Consider the following 21,570-nt stretch of genomic DNA (forward strand, 5'->3'; position numbering starts at 1 on the left):
GGGTAGGAAATAAAATGGGTTGGATCTGCCGAAGACGGAAGACGACAGCATTTCGGAAACTCATTTCACACCAGACAGATGTGTTTTATTTAAAAACAAAACAAAACCAACAACAGCAACAAAACCCTTCAATAAGAAAATCTGATTAAATCTTATATTAACTCAAGCTCCTCGATACCTTTCAGGAAAGCCAACAGGGTACATGAAAGACATGCAGGCAGCTGCCGTCAGTTCTTTGGTGGCAGGTTGAGTTTCACACAGTCTGCCCTCATGATGAACACACCCAAGTTTTGTTTTTCAAATAGTAGGCCTCAAAGCTTATGCCAAAGAAAACAGACACACAATCTCTAACAGTCTGAAGTTTTTAAATGTGCCACAAAAGCCAAACATGACAACTACATACATCATTTATAAAATGATCTCTGTGGTTCTAGAAGACTGAAGTAGGGCAAGCTCACAGAAGGGAAACGGCAGTGAGGAAATCCTAAAGTTTCCCTAGTGACTCGGCCACAGGGGGACGGCTGGCCACACTGGGCTTTCCTCTACCAACCCAGCCAACTGAGCTCTCCTCAGAGAAACCTGCTCGCGACCCGGGCGGGGTGCACCGGGGTGCACAGGAAGTAAGGGAGAGCCGTCCTCCACTCTGCTGCCGTTTCTTGCTTCCCCCTATTTTTCTCTAGATAGTTTTCCTTTGGTTTGAAAGTTGAACTCAGAAGGCTTGGAACCTCAGATGAGTCATCAACCCGTATTGAAATAGCACTTGGGAAATGAGCGTCTGAAAAGGCAGGTTTTTCCGATGACGTTCAGCATCCACTCTCAGTGTGAGGATGTGTATCACCATGCATCACCAGGCCGACGGCAGGCCTCGGATGGGCACCCTGGTGAGGTTCTGCAGAGCCATGCACACACACACATCCACCCGTTTAAGCTTTCAATAAATACAAACATCATTTTAAACCATTTCAACAGAATAAATTAAAAATACTGCATTCCTCTTGGCCCACGCTGCCTCTCAGACTGGCATGGAGCACTTCTAGTTGGTGGCAACTCCACGCTGCTCGGGCTTCAGCACCTCCAGCTCTTCAGGCCTCAGCACTTTCTTGGCCGCAATTATGGTGTTCTTCATTAGCATGGCCACCGTCATGGGACCAACACCCCCGGGGACGGGAGTGATGTAACCAGCTTTCTTCTTGACTCCTGCATGGAAACAAGGCAGGCAGGCTGCTTCAAATGTGTCCAAGACCACACGTACGTACCATATTATGAAAAAAGTATTCAAAGGAAGAATAAAAAATGTAAGAGCCTTCATTAGCTTCAGAGTGAGTAAGAAAGACAGCATCTGTGGGGTTGGAGAGATGGTGCAGAGGTCCCGAGCACTGGCTGCAATTGCAGAGGAAGTGGGTTGGGTTCCCAGCACCAGCATCCATAACTCCAGTTCCAAGGGATCCGACAACCTCTTCTGACCTCCAGGCACCAGGCACACACATGGTATACATACATATACAAACAAGCAAACCACTCAGACATACAAAATAAACCTTTGTTTTTTTTAAAAGAAAAACAGCATCTACAGGGCAGGGGAACAGCTCGGTTATATGGCACTGGCTGTACAAACGAGGACCTGAGTTCAAGCCTCAGAACCCAAGAAAAACAGCCAGATGTGGTGGCATATGCCTGCACCCCAGTGCTGGGAGGCAGGTAAGTGGACCCCTGGGGCTTGCTAGTCAGCCAGTCTGGATACACTATCAAGTTCTAGGTAAACACTCCCAGTCATGAACAACTGCAGACACCCAAGGACACACACACAGTGACACACATCACACACACACATTTACTATACACAGACACATACCACATACACACATAACATACACACAACAGATACATAACACAAATAGTCACACCCACACAATATACACATACATACACAACACACATACACACCATTTTTTAAAAAATTGCACGTATAGCCAGGTATGGTGGCGTCTTTTAAAAGAAGGTAGAGAGCAATCCTGGAAGACTCCCAGGGACAACCTTGGGTCTCCACAGACATGCACCCACACATATGCAAACATGAACACAAGCAATGTGCATGTACACACACACACACACACACACACACACACACACACACACTTTTTTAAAAAAGTGTTTTAAAACACTATTACCAAAACAATACAAGCTTAAAAGTTGTAAGAAAAAAGCCAGATTGATGGCACACACCTTTAATCCCAGCACTCAGGAGGCAAGAGACATGATCTCTGTGAGTTCAAGGCCAGCCTGGTCTACATAGTGGATCCCTAGCCAGCCAAAGCTAACTGCTGAGACCTTGTCTCAAAACAAAACAAATAAACCATAAACTAAGTGAAAAGAAAATGATCTGTCCTAAATGTTTATAAAAGGTAATATCTACAGATTTATGTTTCCAAAAAATTACACTAAATACCTTCAAAATCTACATCTCCAACCAACTTGGGCTTTCCGGTGACAGGGTCTTGAACTCTGTTTATGCCCACATCGATGACTGCTGCCCCTTCCTTGATCATGTCGGCTGTGATCAGATTTGGAATGCCTGGCAACAGAGAACAACAGTCAGTAAGGCAGCATACTTCATTTTAAATTTTTCGTTTATTTTAGATTTACTGATTTTATGTCTAGAAATATTTTTGCCTGAATATCTGTCTTCATATGCACCATGTCCCTACAGGGCCCATGGAGGCCCGAAAGGACATTATAGTCAGAAGACATCATAGGCAGGTACCTGGAAGAACTTACTAGCTTGTGTTATAAGCACCATTAACTAAGGAACCATTTAAACTTCATGTGGAAACAGTGAGGGTTGGGAGTACCCTCCTCCAGTCTACAATGGAGTGACAGGTACACGTGTTCCAATTGCAACTCCAGCCCCATCTCTGCAGGCAGCTCACAGAACCAGTGCTGGTGGGATAGCAGTTGGGATAGCAGTTGGGCAGGTGAATGCTCAGCCTACACACACACTTCTTTAGAGCTCTTACCGGCGGCAGATATCACAATGTCCGCAAGGATCGTGTGCTTCTTCAGCTGCTCTTTGGGAGTGTATCGGTGAGATATTGTAACTGTGGCATCACCTGAGGGGCGAAAACAGAAGCCCTTAGCTCCAGATCCAGGCTGAGATGGAGGTGGGTTTCAGCTACTCACAGCACTTCAGGAGCTCAACACCTCCAGAAAGTGACGGATGGGGCACTATTTCTAGATGGCTAATTGTCATTTATTTTAAAACCAATCCTTAGGCCAGAGAGATGGGTCAGTGGGTAAACATGCTTGCCAAGCATTCCTGACAGCCCGAGTCCAACCCCCAGAACTCAAGGCAGAAGAGAACGAACGAACACACACACACACACACACACACACACACACACACACACACACATAATAATAATAATAATAATAATAATAATAAATGAAATAAAAATTTAAATAACACTTGGTGTAGCCTCAGGCACTGTTCTCAGAACAACCCTTTGGAATCATACATATTCCATGTCTGATTTTGTAGACTTTGAAGAGTTTTACATTTTCTAAGCAAACATCACCAGAATTACTCAAGGTCAGTTTGCGCTTCGACAATAACAAAAGGTATCTGGAGATACAGTTCTGCTTTGGTCACAAAAGTTCATGTTACAGTCATTTCATGCAGTTCTTGACTTAGTCGGCTTTGTCTTAGATGACCTCACAGAACATGACATGGCACACTGCAGTCACGTCACATCACTCTTCTGCAGGGGCCTACAGTGGCTTTGCCTCCCAGAGGACACAGAGCAGGAGACCAGTTCTGGGTAAGAAAGCTTCTTAGTGCTGCCCGAGCCAGAGCCTACAAGTCCTAACTGCCAACAGCCATGCTTCATTCACACTCAAATCAGCAAGTCCTAAGACCCCGGTAGCACTCGGTGTGGCCTTCCACACCATGGTTATTTTCCGAGTGTCGACAGTGGTCGCAGGCTCAATTCTGCAGGTTCTCACACCACAGGAAAGGCAAGGGCCTCACCTCCGGGCCGTTCATGTGCTCCATCAGTGTGCAATAACATTGCAATCGGCATCCCAACGTTCTTTGACCTGCCAGCTACAACCACGTTCTTCCCTAAGGTTGGGATGCCTGCAAAAATAAATAATAATATATAAATACACACACCCACACCATATTGCACACATGCGTACATGTGTATATATGCATCAAATGACACGGCACAGAGATACCAACTTTGAATAAATACAGTGAAAGCCGCATCTGAAAATGTCTCATTGCCTACAACCATGCTTTACCCAGAACTTCAATTTGTCAGGAGCTGGTTCCATAACCAGTGACTCATTCACACATATAGATCTGCATTAAAAGGAGTCCTGGTTTGTCTCAGAATGTGTGGCAGAGGAAGGCAGATGACCCAGGTCAGGAATCCAATCACTATCAGCCAGTCAGGGCCGTGGCTGCCTCACAGGGAGGGTGCAGAAAACACAGGAAAACAGTGTAAGGTGCAACACGTCTTGTGGATTCTTGCCGTCACCGCTGTTAAACCTTACATCTCCTCCCCCAAGGCCTGTAGACTAGAGAGAGTCATCATAGGCCACAGCTAGGAGGTAAGCCCTGCAGGCTGGGAACCTGGGCTGTGGGCTGGGGTCCCACTCTTTGCTGCTCTGGGGGCTTTCTACCAGTTCTACATACAGGTTGAATATCGCTTACCTGAATTATGTGGGGCTGGGAATGTTTCAATGTTGGAGTTATTCAGATGTGGGAATATCTGCACAGCTCTTACTCTATTTTACCAATGCAAAACTAAGCGTGCCAAAAGGGTTTCAGATTTTCAGACCGGGGATGCCCAACCTAGCCCACTTTCATAACACTAAAGCAGAAATGCAATTTAAACACACACCTACCAGTTCGCTTAATTATCTCCCACACGCCCCATGGGGTTGCTGGTAGCATGGAATACTGGTCCAAGCACATCCGCCCCACGTTAATGACGTGAAAGCCGTCAACGTCCTTGTCAGGAGAAACGGCATTGCAGATCTTCCTCTCATCAATGTGCTCTACAAAAGAAATCAGGGCTGTAGCCCAAAGTCCATCCCTGGTGTGAGGTAAAGGCTGACCTGCTCCAGGGTTTCAGGATGGTTATGTGAATCCACTCCCTTCTGACTTGACATCATGACACACAGAACGAGCACACACGAAGCAAAGCCATGAGTCAAATACCACAGCCAATATACTTCTCCCCACCACTTCCTCCCACTGTCCTTTATATAAAGATCCCTGTCAGGCTGGGAGGCATGACTCACCTCCGTTACCCCAGACTTGGAAAGCCTGAGGCCAGCCTGGGCTACACAGAGAGATAGGGAGTACTCTTGAAAGCACTTCAAACAGCACCAGGGCACCTCTACTGCCCAGAACTCATTCATTAACCTTTTTTATTTTTAAAAATTACTTTATTTTTTCATGTGTATGGGCATTTTGTCTGCATGAATGTATATATACCGGGTCTGTGCCTGGTGCCCATGGAGGCCAGAAGAGAGCATCACATCCCCTGGAACTGGAGTTACGGGCTATTGTGAGCCACCACGTGGGTGCTGGGAATTGAAGCCGAGGCCTCTGGAAGAACAGCTAGTGGTCTCAACCACCGAGCTATGTCTCAAGCTCAAATCCCTGCTCTCTTTCGAAGATCAGAGCTCACCTGGGAGTGGCAGTTGAACCAGGAGGCCGTCCACGTTCTCATCATTGTTTAATTTCCTGATTGAATTTAACAGCTCTTCCTCTGAAACTGAGGCTGGCTTCACAATTGTCTCGCTGTTGATTCCTATTGTAAGAAAGGTCAAGGCTTAAAAAAACATCGAAGTGCACAGCTCCAAACTGTAGGAATAAAGACTAAGTTCTTCTCTGGGAAAAAAGAAAAAAGAACACCAAAGTACTTAATGAGCGTCTATGACGTGTGACCATCATGGAGCTAAAGAGTGAACGGTCCACAAGGACTCTTCCAGCTTCACACAGATCGTTCACTCCTAAACACTAGCTCAGTGCTCACTGTCCCTTACTCTGTGCTTATTGCAATAACCTCATTTTGAGACAAGGAAGGAGCCCGAGACTCAGATACAATGCCAGCTGGAGAGAGGGAGAAATGAGTCAGCATGCTTCCTGAGAGGACCCAAGTTTGACCCCAAGTACCCATGTAACAGCCAGGTACACTTGCACATATCTGTAACCCCAGTGCTTAGGCAATGAGACCGGGGGGATTTTCAGAGTCTGTGGGCCAGACAGTCTCTGGGTTCAGTGAGAGACCCTAACTCAAAATATAAGGTAACATACACACACTAAATAAAAAACAAACACGTGTCATAAAAATGTCAGGAATATTTAAAGAGAGTATCTCTGTCTTGGGTGTGTAAGCATTATGGGAAAGAGTGTGCAACGGGATGAAGAGGCCTCTGTGGTATGGTTAAACAGTTACAGGTCTGAAGGAAACGGCTGACGTCTAAGGAAGTGGTTTTCGAGTTCTTCACTGATTGGTTTTATAAGCCTGGAGCTAAAGTGGCTCAGGTCGTGGAGGATGGGAGATGTGTCTGTCCTTCAGGCACTGCAAATTACTGTATGACAGCTGGCTCAGATGTTCCCGTCTGCTCATGTGACAGTCGGTGGTCTGAGCACCTGGAGCCTTCCCTTCTTAATGTAGCTGGGCGGAAGGACCAAACCATGGGTCATGTCACCGACCCATGACATTGCTCAGGGGAGGCAAGTGTAGAATGTGTTCAAGGTCACCAGCAAACTGTTAAGGCCAAGGACGGAATTGAGATTACAGCCCAGAAGCCACAGCGTGACCACTCACCCTTCACTGGAAGCCCTCTCGTAGGGCCAATTCTTTGATTTAGTTTTAGATCACACTAGTCTTAAGTGTTTTTTTTTGTTTGTTTGTTTGTTTGTTTTGTTTTGCATTGTAGTTTGGGAGACAGGGTTTCATGTAGTCCAGGATGATCCCAAACCAGCTATGTAGCCAAGGCTGACCTTGAATTCCTGACTCACTCTCCCAAAGGGCTGGGATTACGGTGTGGACCATCACTCAGGGCTCTGCTCAGAGACAGGAAGCATGCCCCAGTGTGGTCGGACCTCCAGACAGACTTAGAGAACAACAGCAGGACTCTGACACGACACTTACCCACTTCAGCCGCTGCCCTGGTTTTGTTGAGAACATAGGAGTGACTGGCAGGATTGTCACCGACCAAAATGACACTGAGGTGTGGCCGCTTGTTGCCTGAGGCCACCCACTCTTCCACCTCCTGCCGCACTTCTTGCTTGATCTGCTGAGCCAGTTTCCTTCCAGAAATGACAACAGCTTCGTTTCTGCAGAAAGTGACAAAGTTACAAAAATGTAGCTTGGGTCTTTGCCAACTAGGAGTGCTCCAACTAGAAAAAAAAATCAGCATTTGAGACCAAAAGGCTTAGGTTTAAATGTGAGATCCGAAGGATGGTCGTAGTGACTCAAACAGTTGTACGGAAGCTCAGAAGTTTAAGTTTCTGACATCTGGCACTGACCCAGGTAAGAATTGGACCAGGGTCTCTCAGTGCCACCTCCTCATCACCACCCAAAGTTTTTGCCATCTCGGTGGATGCTTCCATGGCCAACCCCTCACGGCTCTGAGGCTAACCAGTTTCCCTAAATATTGATATTCCATTTGAAATTCGTGTTATGCTAGTGGTATTTCTATCTGGTCATGTTTCCCAGATTTTCTTTTCTTTTCTTTTCTTTTTTTTTTTTTTTTAAAGATTTACTTATTTATTGTGTATACAGTGTTCTGCCCACATGCCAGAAGAGGGCGCCAGATCTCATTACAGATGGTTGTGAGCCACCATGTGGTTGCTGAGAATTGAACTCAGGACCTCTGGAAGAACAACCAGTGCTCTTAACCGTTGAGCCATCTCTGCAGCCCCCAGATTTTCTTTTCTTTATCAAAAAGATGTATTTGTTTTTATTTTATATGCATGGGTCTTTTGCCTGAGCGTAGGGATGTGTATCATGCGCTTGCAGTGCCTGAAGAGGTCAGAAGAGAGGGTCAGATTCTTGGGAACTGGAGAACAACAGACAGTTGTGAGCTGCCATGTGGGCATTGGGAATAGAACCTGGGTCCTCCGCAAGAACAAGAGCTCTTAACCACGAGCCATTCTCCAGCCACACTGAATTGGGCTTTAATTTTGACAGCACTGTCAAATACAACTGTCCCCCTCAAGCATTGCTTCCAAGATACTTCTTTAACCACAGGTGGTCAAGTCCCTTACGGAAAATAGTGCAGTATTTGCATAATTTCTGCGCACACCCCCATCCCTTAAATTACCAATAGACTGTTTATAAACCTAACACAATGCAATTCTACGTGGACAGTTGTTATATAACATATTGTTGATGAAATAACAAGACATAAAGGTCCATGTACATTTAGAATAAATGATGCAGAGGACTTGGTTGTATACAAACTATATCATATGGTTAGTAGATCAATACACACCACACCAGGCAGGACAAATCTCAAAATACCTGCCACTGCCCAGTCTCTTTCGGGGACTGTCCTGATAAGAAGGTGTGAGGGTTAGTGCTGTCAACTTTGAAGAATCTAGAATCACCTGGAAAATGGGCCCTTGGCCATGCCAGTGAGGCATCATCATCTTGACATCTTTACTTGAGATGGGAAAGCCCATCCACTGAGTGGCACCATTCCTTGACTGGGATAGAAAAAAAAGAAGCCTGACAGTGGGTGGTGATGCACGCCTTTAATGCCAGCATTTGGGAGGCAGAGGCAGGTGGATCTCTGAGGTGGAGTCCAGCCTGGTCTACAGAGGACAGCCAGGGCTATACAGAGAAACCTTGTCTCGAGAAACAAAAAAGAAAAAGAAAAAAAAAAAAGAAAGAAAAATGGAGAAAAGGAGCCGAATAGCAAGTATCATCCCTCCATTTCCTCACTCTGGATGGGATGTCACCAGCTGCCTAAATCTCCTGCTGCCTGGACCTCCTGCCTCAATGGACCTTAACCTTGAACTATTGCTTTTGTTAGGGTAATAGCACAGTAACAGGAAGTAACTGAGACTGGAGTAGAGCCCTCCTCCAAGTGGTCTCCGATCCACCCCATTGTGCTTGCACAGCTGACATACCAAGGTTATCCCCGGCATGACATAACTAGTCCAAGGCCAGCCTGAGTACAGGAGACCCTGCAAGGGTAGGAGAAAGAAGACGTATACACGCTAATACAGAATTGTACACACAAATATACACATGTGTACACTGAGGAGTTAGCTTGTACTCCATAGAAAGTTTCTTTGGAAAGCAGTAAACGCAGAGGAAACAGTAGACGCCCACTTGGACCAAAAATGATGGGCTGAAGTTAAGGACGCAGGGTTCTGGAAAGGCCAGTGTTTCAAGTCCTAATTTCTGTTGCAGAGAGAGGTTCTGGATGTTATGCCAATTTACTTTAAAAAAAAAAAAAAAAAAAAAAAAAGACAAAACTACACAAAGCCAGGCCACAATGCAATGAACACTTTTCATAATCCAACTGCATTTTAATTTAACCCTCTGCTGCTTCCTGCAGTGCTGACACGTTCCCTCCATCTCTTTGCCAAGGGCCAAATTAAATCACTGCTTAAGGGGAGACAGGAGACTGAGCTCAGACCCAAAATTAAAAAAATAAGAATAAAGTCTGTTTGTACATTTAATTTAGATATTAAATGCTCTCAACAGATAGGTTTAGAATTTTGTTTGTTTTTTGTTGTTGTTTTTTGTTTTTTTCGAGACAGGGTTTCTCTGTGTAGTTTTCGTGCCTGTCCTGGATCTTGCTCTGCAGTGCTGGGATTAAAGGCATGCGCGCCACCGCCGCCGCCATGTTTAGAATTCTTCCTATTAAAATGACAAAACAGACTAGAAAGAAGAGGTCTAATACAGGTCAAAACAAATATCCAAGCCAGTAATATTGACCTTCCTCTTAAACCAACAGTTAGTGATTTTTCCAGTCAATTAGTATCAGGGAAGCTTATAACTCCCAATCAACTTATTTTGAAAAAAGTTCTGCTACTTAATTAATGGGCCAGTAATGAGAAGGGGGTAGGGATGAAACCAATATTGAACTAGGTATTTTGCCAGCACCTTTGCATAAATTAGTCTTGCCTACTGTGTCTATTATGAAAACCTTGTTTTATACAGTTTTATAGAGAAAACGGATGATAGTAAGAAACAAGATTCAAGTGTAAACACCTGCCACCGAGTTCACTTACTCCTCCGCCCATGGTGTCCTAGGCTACAGCACTCTCCCTTCAACCATGGAGTTTAAGTTCCTGAAACCCTGGGAGAGCAAGGTGGACACTACAATCATCTAATGTTCAGGGCAGTTAACACAGATCGCCTTCAGAGATAAGGAGCCCACACTTCTCAGAATTGCAGGCAAGAGTAAACCCGGAGCACAAGCAAACTGGCCTGGTTCTTTGGGTAATGAATTACAGGATCTTTTCAGTTAGCCAGGTCTCTGAACATGTGGTCCACAGCCACTCGAGACCAGAACTTCGGAGAATGAAAGAACAGAAAAATGAAAGATAGAGCTCAAAGAGGCAGGTCAGGATCAGATATTGGAAAACCCTGAATAACGCCCCTCCAAGTGCTCCAAAACCTCAGCATCCTGTGTGCCAACATGCAGGGACCCGGAAATGTCTACCACTGGATGAAAGTCTCACCTGTTTTCCCTTCACCCGGAAGAAGAGTCCCATTGTGAAAGGCGTAGTTTTTATTGGCTCTAAATTTTCAGTCTCAAACTCTATTTTGTATTGGAGTGTGGGGTGGGGGAAAACAATCAGCATTTACAAGACACAGGATTCAGGCAATGAATGAAACGCTCTTAAGTACTGCACGCCTGGAATCCCAGCGCTCGGGAGGCAGAGGCAGCTGGATCTCTGTGAGTTCGAGGCCAGCCTGGTCTACAGCTCGAGATCCAGGACAGCCGCCAAAGCTAAAGAGAAACCCTGTTTCGAAAATCAACAACAAACAAACAAACAAACAAAGAAGTACTGCAAAGTGCACAGATGTGGGGAAAGAATTCACAACTCCTGGACCCTCCTACCTAGGCTCAGAAGTGGGAGTCTGAGGTCCAGAACGATCCAACAAGTCAATTATCCCGAAGGGAATGCAAACAGTATTTTTCCTGTCTTCCCCAGCAGATTTTTTTTCTTCAATTAACTTACTTTTTTTGGAGGAGGGGGGGGGCTGCTTCATTTTTTTTTTCAACTTTTAAAAATTACGGTAAAACATACACTCGAAATTTACCATGTGACTTTTCAAAAAAAAAAAAATACTATTGTAATTTTGAGATTGGGGAGGGAGGTGTCTTACACTACAGCCCAGGCTGGTCTCCATCTCATTATATTATCCAAGCTGGCTTTGAACTTGATCCTCCTGCCTCAGAAGCAATCTCAACGCGCCCTGCTCTGGTAAATTTCAAGCACACGGTTTACGTGGTATTAAACACTCTCAGAATGGTGTGACCACTCGGACGGTGCACGTGCTGAACGGAAGCTCCAACACCGTAGCTCCCAGCAGCCTCCAGCAACTTCTGGGAAATGTATCATCCCAGGTCAGGCTTCGGAGTGGACCGCGGGCACCACTGCCGGGCAGGGGCATCTTGCGAACCACACCCACTTGGGAGGAGGGAAGTCGGTACCCCTGGAGCAAGCCGGCTCGCGGATTTCATCAGACTGCAGCAACCCCGGCTGCCGCTAGGGTCCGGGAAAGGCGGACCTCTCCGCACCCTTCCCTGCGGCGGCAGAACAGTGTGCCCTGGGTAAGCGTCCGCATCTCCACGTGTGTGTGCCCCGGTGCCACGTCGCCCCACCACACCCCTCCGTCGGCGGCCGGTCGCGCGCCGGAAAGATGCTCAGGGAGGGAGGACATCCATCCACGCCGCACACCGCGATCCCGCTCCCCGACACACTCACCGCACTGACGCCAGGTGGAAGGGCTGCAGGCGCGGGTGGCAGCCGTGCGCGGAGCGCAGCAACCGCACAGCCAACGAGGATAACAGAGAGGATGAAGCCATGGCCCGCGCCGGTGCCCGCGCCGGAGAGAAGCGCGCGCGCGGGCCACGAAGCTATACCCCTGGCCCACGGAAGCCCCGCCTTCCAGCGCGCCCATTGGTTCCTGAGCCGGAGGCGAAGCCAATAGGTGGTCTCCAGTCTACGTAAGCCGGCCCGGGAGCAAGTCCTGATTGGCTGAAGGAGTCAAGCCCCTAACAGAGGCAGCGGAGTCGCTTCCCCCGCAACCCACCTCCCCATCTGAGGCCAACTGAGTCTGGGGTTCATTCATTCATTCATCCATTTATCGAAAAAAAGTCCGAACCACCTACTGTGTGCTGAGGATCTGAAAGGCACTAAAATAATATTTTTTTTTTAAAAAGAAGAAATCACCATTCGTCAAAATCATGCTGAAAATTGATCCGGAGTCATCAAAGGATGTCAGAACAACTGGGTGAAGACCGAATAAGGAGAAAAATACTTACGTGCACCTTTGTCACAGGGGCTGGAGAGATGGCTCAGCGGTTAAGCGTGATTGTAGCCTTTGCAAAGGACCTAAGTTCGATTCTAAGACTCCTAGTGGCTAAAAACCTCTCCAGCTACAGAGGATCAGACACTTCTGGCCTTCAAGGGCCCTTCATGCGCACATGTCTCACACACACACACACCATCAGACACTTTCTGACCTCCAAGGGCCTCCCACACACACAAGTGACAAACACATAATTAAAAACAACACTTTTTTTTTATTTATTTAATGTTTGCCAGGGTGACTGGAGAAACGGCTTCGTGGTTAAGAGCACTTGGCTGTTCTTCCAGAGGTCCTGAGTTCAATTCCCAGCAACCATACGACCTTCTGTAATGGTATCAGATTCCTTCTTCTGGTGTGCAAGAAGAAAGAGCTCTCATATACATAAAATACATGAATAAATAAGTCTTTAAATAAAAAAATAAAGTTTTCCAGGGGTTGAAAAGATGGCTCAGTGGTTAAAAGCACTGGCTGTTCTTCCAAAGGACTAGACTTCCATTCCCTGCATCCATATGACTGCTTACACATCCATGTAGGCAAAACACATAAAATGTAAAAATGGGGGGGGGGAGGTTTGGGGCAGTAAAGAACATAACATAATCTTTAAAAAAATCTTAATCCAGTCTTTTATGTATATGTGTTTTACCTGCAAGGTTGTATGTGCACTATGAGAATGCCTGGTGTCTATGGAGGCCAGAAGAGGATGTTTGATCCCCTGCAACCAGGTTATAGCCTGGTGAGCAGTCATGAACTCTGGGGCTCTGAAGAGCAGGAGGTGATCTTAATTGCTGAGCCATCTCTCCAGCCCCATACCCTTTTTTTTTTTTTTTCTTAATGAAGAAAGTTAACATTACCATTCATGGAACAGACACACATTTTTGATAGTTTTAAACAAATCTGAAATTTTAATTTGGAAACTTTCCAAAACCAGTAATGATGGATAATCTTTCATGGATTTAGAGTGACTTGGAAGACACACTTCTGGGTGTGTCTGTAAGAGGTTTAACTGAGGAGGAAAAGTCTGCTCATCTCATGTACTGGCACCTGGAGATCAATACAATGGGGGAAGGAGACAGCCTGCCTGTGTCCCCCACTCTGATTACCTGTCCATTGAGATGTGAGCTAGCAGCCTCAGGCTCCCACTACCACAGCTGGGAGCTGCTCTGCGTCTCCCACAATGGGCTGTATAAACCCAAACCACCTGCTAGTGTGAATGCTTCTTCCCTTAGGTTCCTTCTTCTCAGGTAGTGGGGCGCAGCAATGAGAAAATAAACTAATAAACTACCAAAAAGTGCTAGGCATTTCTCATTACTATGTGGAGAAAGCATAGGCTTGGACAGTAGACACTGTCCAGCAAAAGAAAAAACAGGTTCCTAAACCTTTGGAATAAGATAGATGATCTTAATCTATTTACAAGGAAATATCAGACAAGTCAACATATGAGGTATGCCAATTACAGTCTTCAACAGTGCCAAGATCATGGTAGAATGAGGAGATCTTCCAGATGAAAGTTCATGATAATAAAATACAACCTGTGACTCTGAATTGAATCCTGGATACGTGCACCCGCACACGCGCACACAATTTTAAAACTATTATAATTTTTTGTTTTTTTTTTTTTTCAAGACAGAGTATTACTGGGTAGCCCTGGCTGTCCTGGAACTCAGTCTGTAGACCAGACTGGCCTTGAACTCACAGAGATCCGCCTGCCTTTGCCTCCCAAGTGCTGGGATTAAAGGTGTTCACTACTGCTGCCTGTCAACTGTTATAACTTTTAAAAACACAAAGAAAGAAAGAAAGTCTACAATAGTGCTTCACACCTATCCCTGACACTGAGAAGATTAAGGCAGGAAGATTACCACCAGTTTAAGGCCAGCCTGGGCTATGTAGTGAGTTTCACACCAACCTGATTTACAGAGTGAAACCTTGGCTCATAACAAATAACAACAAAAATGAAAAATAACCAAACAACACATTGAATTGAAAGGGGACACACTTTTTATAACAATATACATTCATGAGGGGGGAAATTAGATAAAACAAACAGCAAGTATAAGGTAGCAGCAATTGGGAATCTACAAGTATTCTTAGCTCCTTGCCTGTCACATTTCTGTATGTCCAAAATTATCTCAAAAATTAAAAAACAGTAGTATTTGTGCTCTTGAGGCTTGGGGTGAGTCACATATATTCTGAATAACAGAAAACCCTAAGGAAAAGGGTGTGGTATTGAGGACCCACAAGACAGTGGAGATGAAAAGGTGTGTGAGCCCCAGTGTGGCCTGCAGGTCATGTGATTCACACTAGAACTCTCAGAACCCATCCCAGCTAGCCTCCAGCAGGTGGCACCTTCTGATTTTCTGGACTTGCATGCCAGTGAAAAGGGAATGAAAACAGGTTTGCCCTGCTTCAGAGAAGCTGAGCCAGGCTCACTTCTCTTTGAGGGTGGCCACTGGTGGGACACGTAGGACTCAGTGGATGTCGCCATATCTATGTGCATATGGGCAGCACTAATTGGATTCATGTAACTATTAAGGGTTGGGGAGAGGGAGAAAACATAGGAAGTTGGGCAGGAGGTATGTTGGGGATGTGTGTGGGCAAGTTGGAGGAAAGGAGTCAGGGTGGGTATGATCAAGATACATGATAAGCAGGTATGAAATTTTGATTGCCAGCACCCTCATGGTGGCTCATAACATCTCTTACTCCAGTTCTAGGGGACCTGGTACCCTCTTCTGAATTTTATGAGCCCCAGTTTTGTAGGCAAAACACTAGTACACATAAAATAAATACATCTAATACAAATATTTAAGAAAAAGAAGTAGGTGGTGGTCACATGAGTCTTTTGTCTCAGCATTCAGGAGATAGAGGTAGGTGAATCTCTGAGTTCAAGGCCAGCCTGGTTTACAGAGAGAGTTCCAGGATGTCCAGGACTACACAGAGAAACTCTGCTTCAAAACAAACAAACAAACAAAACCAAAAACAAACAAATAAAAATATTGAAGAAGAAGAGGAAGAAGAAGAAGAAGAAGAAGAAGAAGAAGAAGAAGAAGAAGAAGAAGAAGAAATTTTTAAAAAAGTTTAAGGAAGACTAACCATCTCACATCCTTGCAAAAATTTTGAAAGTTCTCAACCAGGTGATGGTGGCGCACGCCTTTAATCCCAGCACTAAGGAGACAGGGGCAGGTGGATCTCTGAGAGTTCAAGGCCAGTCTGGTCTACAGACTGAGTTCCAGGACAGCCAGGGCTGTTACACAGAGAAACCCTGTCTCAAAAAGGACAAAAGCAAAAAACCTTGAAAATTCTCTTTTTTCAAAAGATGAATTTTTAAAAGTATATCTGAATGTTTTGTATATATGTACTTTTAAATTTATCTTTGTGTGCATATATGTATATATATTCATGAGTATGGAGGCTAGAGAATAACATGAGGTGTCTTCCTCATTTTATTTTATTTTATGTGTGTATGTATGTGTATGAATGTGTTGTATATTTTTGGGTGTGTGCACCCATGGGAGCACATAGAGGCCAGAATAGGCCATCAGGTATCCTACAATATCACACTCTGCCTTATTCTCTTGAGACAGGATAGCTCACTAAGCTGAAGCTAGGTGGATCAACCTCCAGTGATCTCCTGTCTCTGCCCTCAACAGCTTTAGGGCTACCAGCTAATGCACATCCACAAACAGTTGTTTTTTTTTGTTTTTTTGTTTTTTGTTTTTTGTTTTGTTTTTTTATGTGAGTGTTGAGCTCAAATTCTCATGCTTATATGACTGGTGCTTCATTATTGACTGACTGAACCAACCATCTCTCCAACCCCTAGTCCACCCTTCTTCCTTCCTTCCTTCCTTCCTTCCTTCCTTCCTTCCTTCCTTCCTTCCTTTTTTTTTTTTAAGATTTATTTATTTATTATGTATACAATGTTCTACCTGCACGTATGCCTGCAGGCCAGAAGAGGACACCAGATCTCATTACAGATGGTTGTGAGCCACCATGTGGTTGCTGGGAATTGAACTCAGGACCTCTGGAAGAGCAGCCAGTACTCTTAATCTCTGAGTCATATCTCCAGCCCTGGCACGTCCTTAGTGATTAACCCCTTGTGGGTGGGACCATCCCTAGGCTAGAGGTCCTGGATTCTATAAAAAAAGGCGTGCTGAGGGGCTAGAGAGATGGCTCAGCAGTTAAGAGCACTGGCTGTTCTTCCAGAGGTTTTGAGTTCAATTCCTAGCAGCCGAATGGCAGCTCACAACTGTCTGTGACTACGGTTCCAAGGGATCCGACATCCTCACACAGACATACATGTAGGTAAAACACCAATGCACATAAAATAAAAATAAATAAATCATTAAAAATTAATTTGAAAAAAAGAAAGCATGCAGAGCAAGCCACAAGGAACAAGCCAGTAAGCAGCACCCCTCCATGACTTCTGCATCAGCTCCTGCCTCCAGGATCCTGTCCTGTTTGAGTTCCTGTCCTGACTTCCTTCCATGATAAACAGTGATGTGGAAGTGTAAGTCTTAAACCCTTTCCTCCCCAATTTGCTTTGGTCATGTGTTTCATCGAAGCAATAATAATCCTAACTAAGAACTCTCTCCTCTTAATAAGTGAGATTATAAATGACTCTGGACATTGCCTTGGATGAGGTTATAACCTAATAAAGTGAAAAAGGGGGCACTAAGTTTACACAGGGAATTAGGTCAAATCATTTGCTGTCAATGGGGTTCTTGGTGAAATTCCAAGAAAACTGCAGGTTTATTGCTGGGAAGGGGGAAAGGCCTTAAACAAACGTTAATCATTCTGGAACCCTTGAATCTCAGTTGGCAAGAGGCTTCAACCACACTCTAGGGGGAGAGCCCTTTCCCATGGCCTCCTGACATGTCCCGCTTTTCCAGCCTCCTCAGAACTTGTATAACTTCTTTCCAGAATAGATCTTAATGTTTTTCATCTGTTTGACCCCTCACAGACCTGAGTCCCTATCAACCCCATGCCCAATCCCTTTATTTCTATAAAACTGTGTGTATGTGCACATCTGGACCAGGGTACACAAATGGAGGTCAGAGAACAACTCTCAGAAGTCTCTCCTTCCACCATTCAAGTTCCAAGGATGGAACTCAGTCCTCAGGCGTGGCAGCAAGTTCCTCTACCTACCGATCCATCTCCATGGTCTCCTGGATTTTTGAGTTTTTGTGTGTTTTTTTAAATTAATGTCTTGCTATGTAGCAATCTTTCCTCCTCAGCTTTCCGTTTATTTGTTTGTTTGTTTTTGAATTTTTGTTTGTTTTGTTTTGTTTTGTTTTGGCTTGGTTTTTTTTTGAGACAGTGTTTCTCTTCATAGCCTTGGCTGTCCTAGAACTTTCTCTGTAGACCAGGCTGGCCTCGAACTCACAGAGATCCACCTGCCTCTGCCTCTCCCTCCCAAGTGCTGGGGATTAAAGGAATTTACCTCCACCACCCAGCCTGCCTCAGCCTTTCTCCACTGAGATTATAACTCTGGGTCCCCTCATCTGGCTCTGCTTCCCTTTTTAAAGAGTAAATGGGTGCTGAGTGGGTGGCTTAGTCAGTGAAGCATAATGAAAGCGTAAGCATTGGAGTTCAGACCCGCAACACCCCGAGTAAAAGCCACACTTTAAGCCAGGCCTGGGAAGTGAACACAGGAGGATCTTGGACCAGCTAGCCTAGTCTAGTAATGAGTTCTAGGTGTAGTGAGGGACCCTCGAGGTTGAAGGCTGGAGAGATTGCTCAGCAGTTAAGAGAGCATGTTGTTCTTGCAGAGGACTGGAAATCAGTTTCCAGCACCCTTAGTCAGCAGCTCACAACTGCCTGAAACTTCAGCTCTAGGGGGATCCAACACTCTAGCCTCCACGGGCACCTTCACTCCTGCACATATCCCTCCATACACATATCTGCAGATAATTTAAAAGAGTAAGAATGAGTTTTTTAAATTAGGTTGTTGAGTTGGGCATGGTGGCACACACCTTCATCTCAGCACTCCAGAGTCAGAGGCAAGCTGGGCGGTGGTGGCGCATGCCTGTAATCCCAGCACTCGGGAGGCAGAACCAGGCAGATCTCTGTGAGTTCAAGGCCAGCCTGGTCAACAGAAGGAAATCCAGGAAAGGCGCAAAGCTACACAGAGAAACCTTGTCTCGAAAAATCAAAACCAAAAACAAAAAACAAAACAGTCAGAGGCAAGCAGATTTCTGTGAGGTCTACATATCAAGTTCCAGGCCAGCCTGGGCTACATCGTGAAACACTGTCTAGAAAGAAAGGAAAGAAGGAAGAGAGGGAGGGAGGGAGGAAAGGAGGAAGGAAGGAAGGAAGCAAAAAAGAAGGAAAGAAAGGGTGTTGGTCAACAAAGATACCTAACACCAACCTCTGCCTTCCATAGGCACCTGCACATGTTTGTACAGCACACACACACACACACACACACACACACCCATCGGGCTTCAGAATGCCTTTTAATGTTTGTATACCTTCCTCTAAAGAAAGAGGCCACGCTCTATGGTGGCTGGTTCATTTTCCTTCCCTTCCCTCTGGTTTGTCAGTCTCACAGGCTGGATTTTTTTTTTTTTTTAATTTTATTCTTTCAGTTCTTCTTTCAGTGGCAAACCCCTGCTTGCTTCAAAGCCTCTGCACACGGGTTCAGCTCAGAGCAGCGCCTCTCACCCCTCCCCCCCACACTGGGCAATCTCATCTGGGGACTTAGCTTCATTGATACTTGAATTTTCCAGTTGTATTGGTTTGTTTTTGAGACAGGATCTCACTATGTAGCTCTGGCTGTCCTGGAACTTGCTCTGTAGACCAGGCTGGCCTCAAACTCACAGAGATCTGCCTTGTCTGCTTCCCGAGTACTGGGATAAAAGGTGTGTGCCACCACACCTGGCCCAGTCTTTATTTTTTTTAACTTATTTATTTTCGTGAGTTGGAGCTGGGGTTTGGGTGTGTCACAATGTGTATGTGGAAGTCAGAGTATAGCTTGTGGGAGTCAGTTCTCTCCTTCCACCTGGGTCCTGGGGATCAAATTTGTGTTGTTAAGCTTGGTAGTAAATGTCAGAAAGTTACATGTCATCCTTACACAAGGGTAAGGATGCAAAATCTCTATAATGTTCCGATTTTAGTTTATATGCTGCTAAAGTGAGTGTTCAGTCTATTTTTATCCCCCTGTCAATCTTTCAATGACTTGCATCAATTTTGTGCTTTTCCTCATCACAGTGCCATGATTTGCAATCACGTACCATCTACTGGTGTGATTGTCGAACTACTATCTACTTTATCAAGGCCAAGGGTGTAGCTCAATCAGCGAAGTGCATGCCTAACATGCATGAAACCCAGGGCCTTGCTCCCAGCATTGCATACTGGTGCATACTTGTATTCCTAGCACTTGGGAGTTGGAGTCAGGAGGATCAGAAATTCAAGGACATCTTCAGGTACAAAGTGAGTCTGTGCTTTGTGTTTTGTTGTTGTTTGTTTGTTTTGTTTTAGACAGAATCTCATTATATAACCCTGACTGGCCTTAAACTCACAGAGATCTGCTTGCCTCTGCCTCCCAAGTGCTGAGAATGCCACGCTACATGAGGTCTGCCTGAAAGAAACACACACACACACACACACACACACACACACACACACCCCTACCTTGTCTAACTCAGCCAAGCTCCAGGAGGGCAGAGACCATATATTCTGTCTACAGATGTATATGGTGAACACAGAAGTCTGACCAGGGACTTTAAGTCATTTTCACAATAGAAACTTCCATACTCCATGAGTAGTGTTTTTTTAAAAAAAATTTTTTTTTAATTTTTACTATTTTCATATATATTTTTTATTAAAAGATTTTCTATTCATTTTACATACCAACCACAGATTCCCCTGTCCTCCCTCCTCCCGCTCCCCAGCCTTCCCCTACAAACCACCCCTCATTCCCACCTCCTCCAAGGCAAGGTGAGTCAGCAGAGCCTGGTACATTCAGTTGAGGCAGGTCGAAGCCCCTCCTTCCTGTACCAAGGCTGTGCAAAGTATCCCACCATAGGCACTGGGCTCCAAAAAGCCAGCTCATGCGCTAGGGACAGGTCCTGATCCCACTGCCTGGGGGCCCCCTAAACAGTTCAAGCTCAACAACTGTCTTGCTCATCCAGAGGGACTAGTCCAATACCATGGAGGCTCCTCAATTATTGGTCCATAGTTCATGTGTTTCCACTAGTTTGGCTAATTGTCTCTGTACTTTTTCCAATCATGGTCTCAATATCTCTTGCTCATAGAATCCCTTGTCTCTCTCATTGATTGGACCCCTGGAGCTCCACCTGGGACCCAGCTGTGGATCTCTGCATCTGCTTCCATCAGTCACTGGATGAGGGTTCTATGATGACAGGGTATTCAGCCATTCAATCACCAGAGTAGGCCAGCTCAGGCACCCTCTCGACTATTGCCAGTAGTCTATGGTGGCATTATCCTTGTGGATTCCTGGGAACCTCCCTATTCCCATGGTGTCTTCATTTATCATGGTATCTCTTTCCTTGCTCTCCCACTCTGTCCCTGTTCCAGCTCGAAACTCCTGCTCCCCTAAGCTCTCATCCCCCGAGAGGGGGTTTTTGTTTCTGATAAATTGAGATTTCTCTTTCACAGTCTGTAGTCTGAGATACGGAGAAGGAACAGCTTAGAAGCTTTAATATCTTTGTTCGCTCACATGGGAGGGGCCCAAAAAGTGAGCCCCAGATAGTGCCAACTGTGTGGGATAGGCAGGACCTCCAAGTGTCCAAAGTGAGGGAAGAGGCTCTGTGTGGGTGAGGGTAATGTCGAGCTGGAGTTCTGCAAACGAGGGTGTGGGGTGCTTACTCAGAATGAAAAGCCAAGGTTGCAAGTTTTACCCGAGGAAGCTCAAAAGGGGAACTGAATGGTGAACAGAGGTAGCGGTAGGGGTGGGGGTGGGAAGCAGTTCAGAGGAGGCAGGACAGGATAGTCTTTTCGGCTGCTGCTTACCTTCTGTTTTCCACATCTG

General features: G+C 45.4%; 1 protein-coding gene across 1 annotated transcript; it reads right to left on the minus strand.

The window, feature by feature from the left end:
• Window positions 1-76: 76 nt before the first annotated feature.
• On the minus strand, window positions 77-12,134 carry Mthfd2 (methylenetetrahydrofolate dehydrogenase (NADP+ dependent) 2, methenyltetrahydrofolate cyclohydrolase). The gene is made up of 8 exons (XM_036181529.1): window positions 11,978-12,134; window positions 7,173-7,357; window positions 5,700-5,822; window positions 4,909-5,061; window positions 4,025-4,132; window positions 3,015-3,107; window positions 2,447-2,572; window positions 77-1,197 (listed from the first exon to the last, which is right to left on the minus strand). The coding sequence occupies exons 1-8, from the start codon at window positions 12,076-12,078 to the stop codon at window positions 1,034-1,036; spliced, it is 1,053 nt and encodes a 350-aa protein (XP_036037422.1). The 5' UTR covers window positions 12,079-12,134; the 3' UTR covers window positions 77-1,033.
• Between the last annotated feature and the right edge of the window lie 9,436 nt (window positions 12,135-21,570).

Source organism: Onychomys torridus, chromosome 3, assembly GCF_903995425.1.
Source record: "Onychomys torridus chromosome 3, mOncTor1.1, whole genome shotgun sequence".
NCBI classification, from domain to species: Eukaryota; Metazoa; Chordata; class Mammalia; order Rodentia; family Cricetidae; genus Onychomys; species Onychomys torridus.

Bases quoted from the DNA above. Each gene is read 5' to 3' on its own strand.
- Mthfd2 (XM_036181529.1), bottom strand. From the start codon at position 12,078: ATGGCTTCATCCTCTCTGTTATCCTCGTTGGCTGTGCGGTTGCTGCGC. The intron at 7,358-11,977 runs GTGAGTGTGTCG...CACTTTCTGCAG, and splicing joins TTCCACCTGGCGTCAGTGCG to AAACGAAGCTGTTGTCATTT. The intron at 5,062-5,699 runs GTGAGCTCTGAT...TTTCTTTTGTAG, and splicing joins GGTTCAACTGCCACTCCCAG to AGCACATTGATGAGAGGAAG.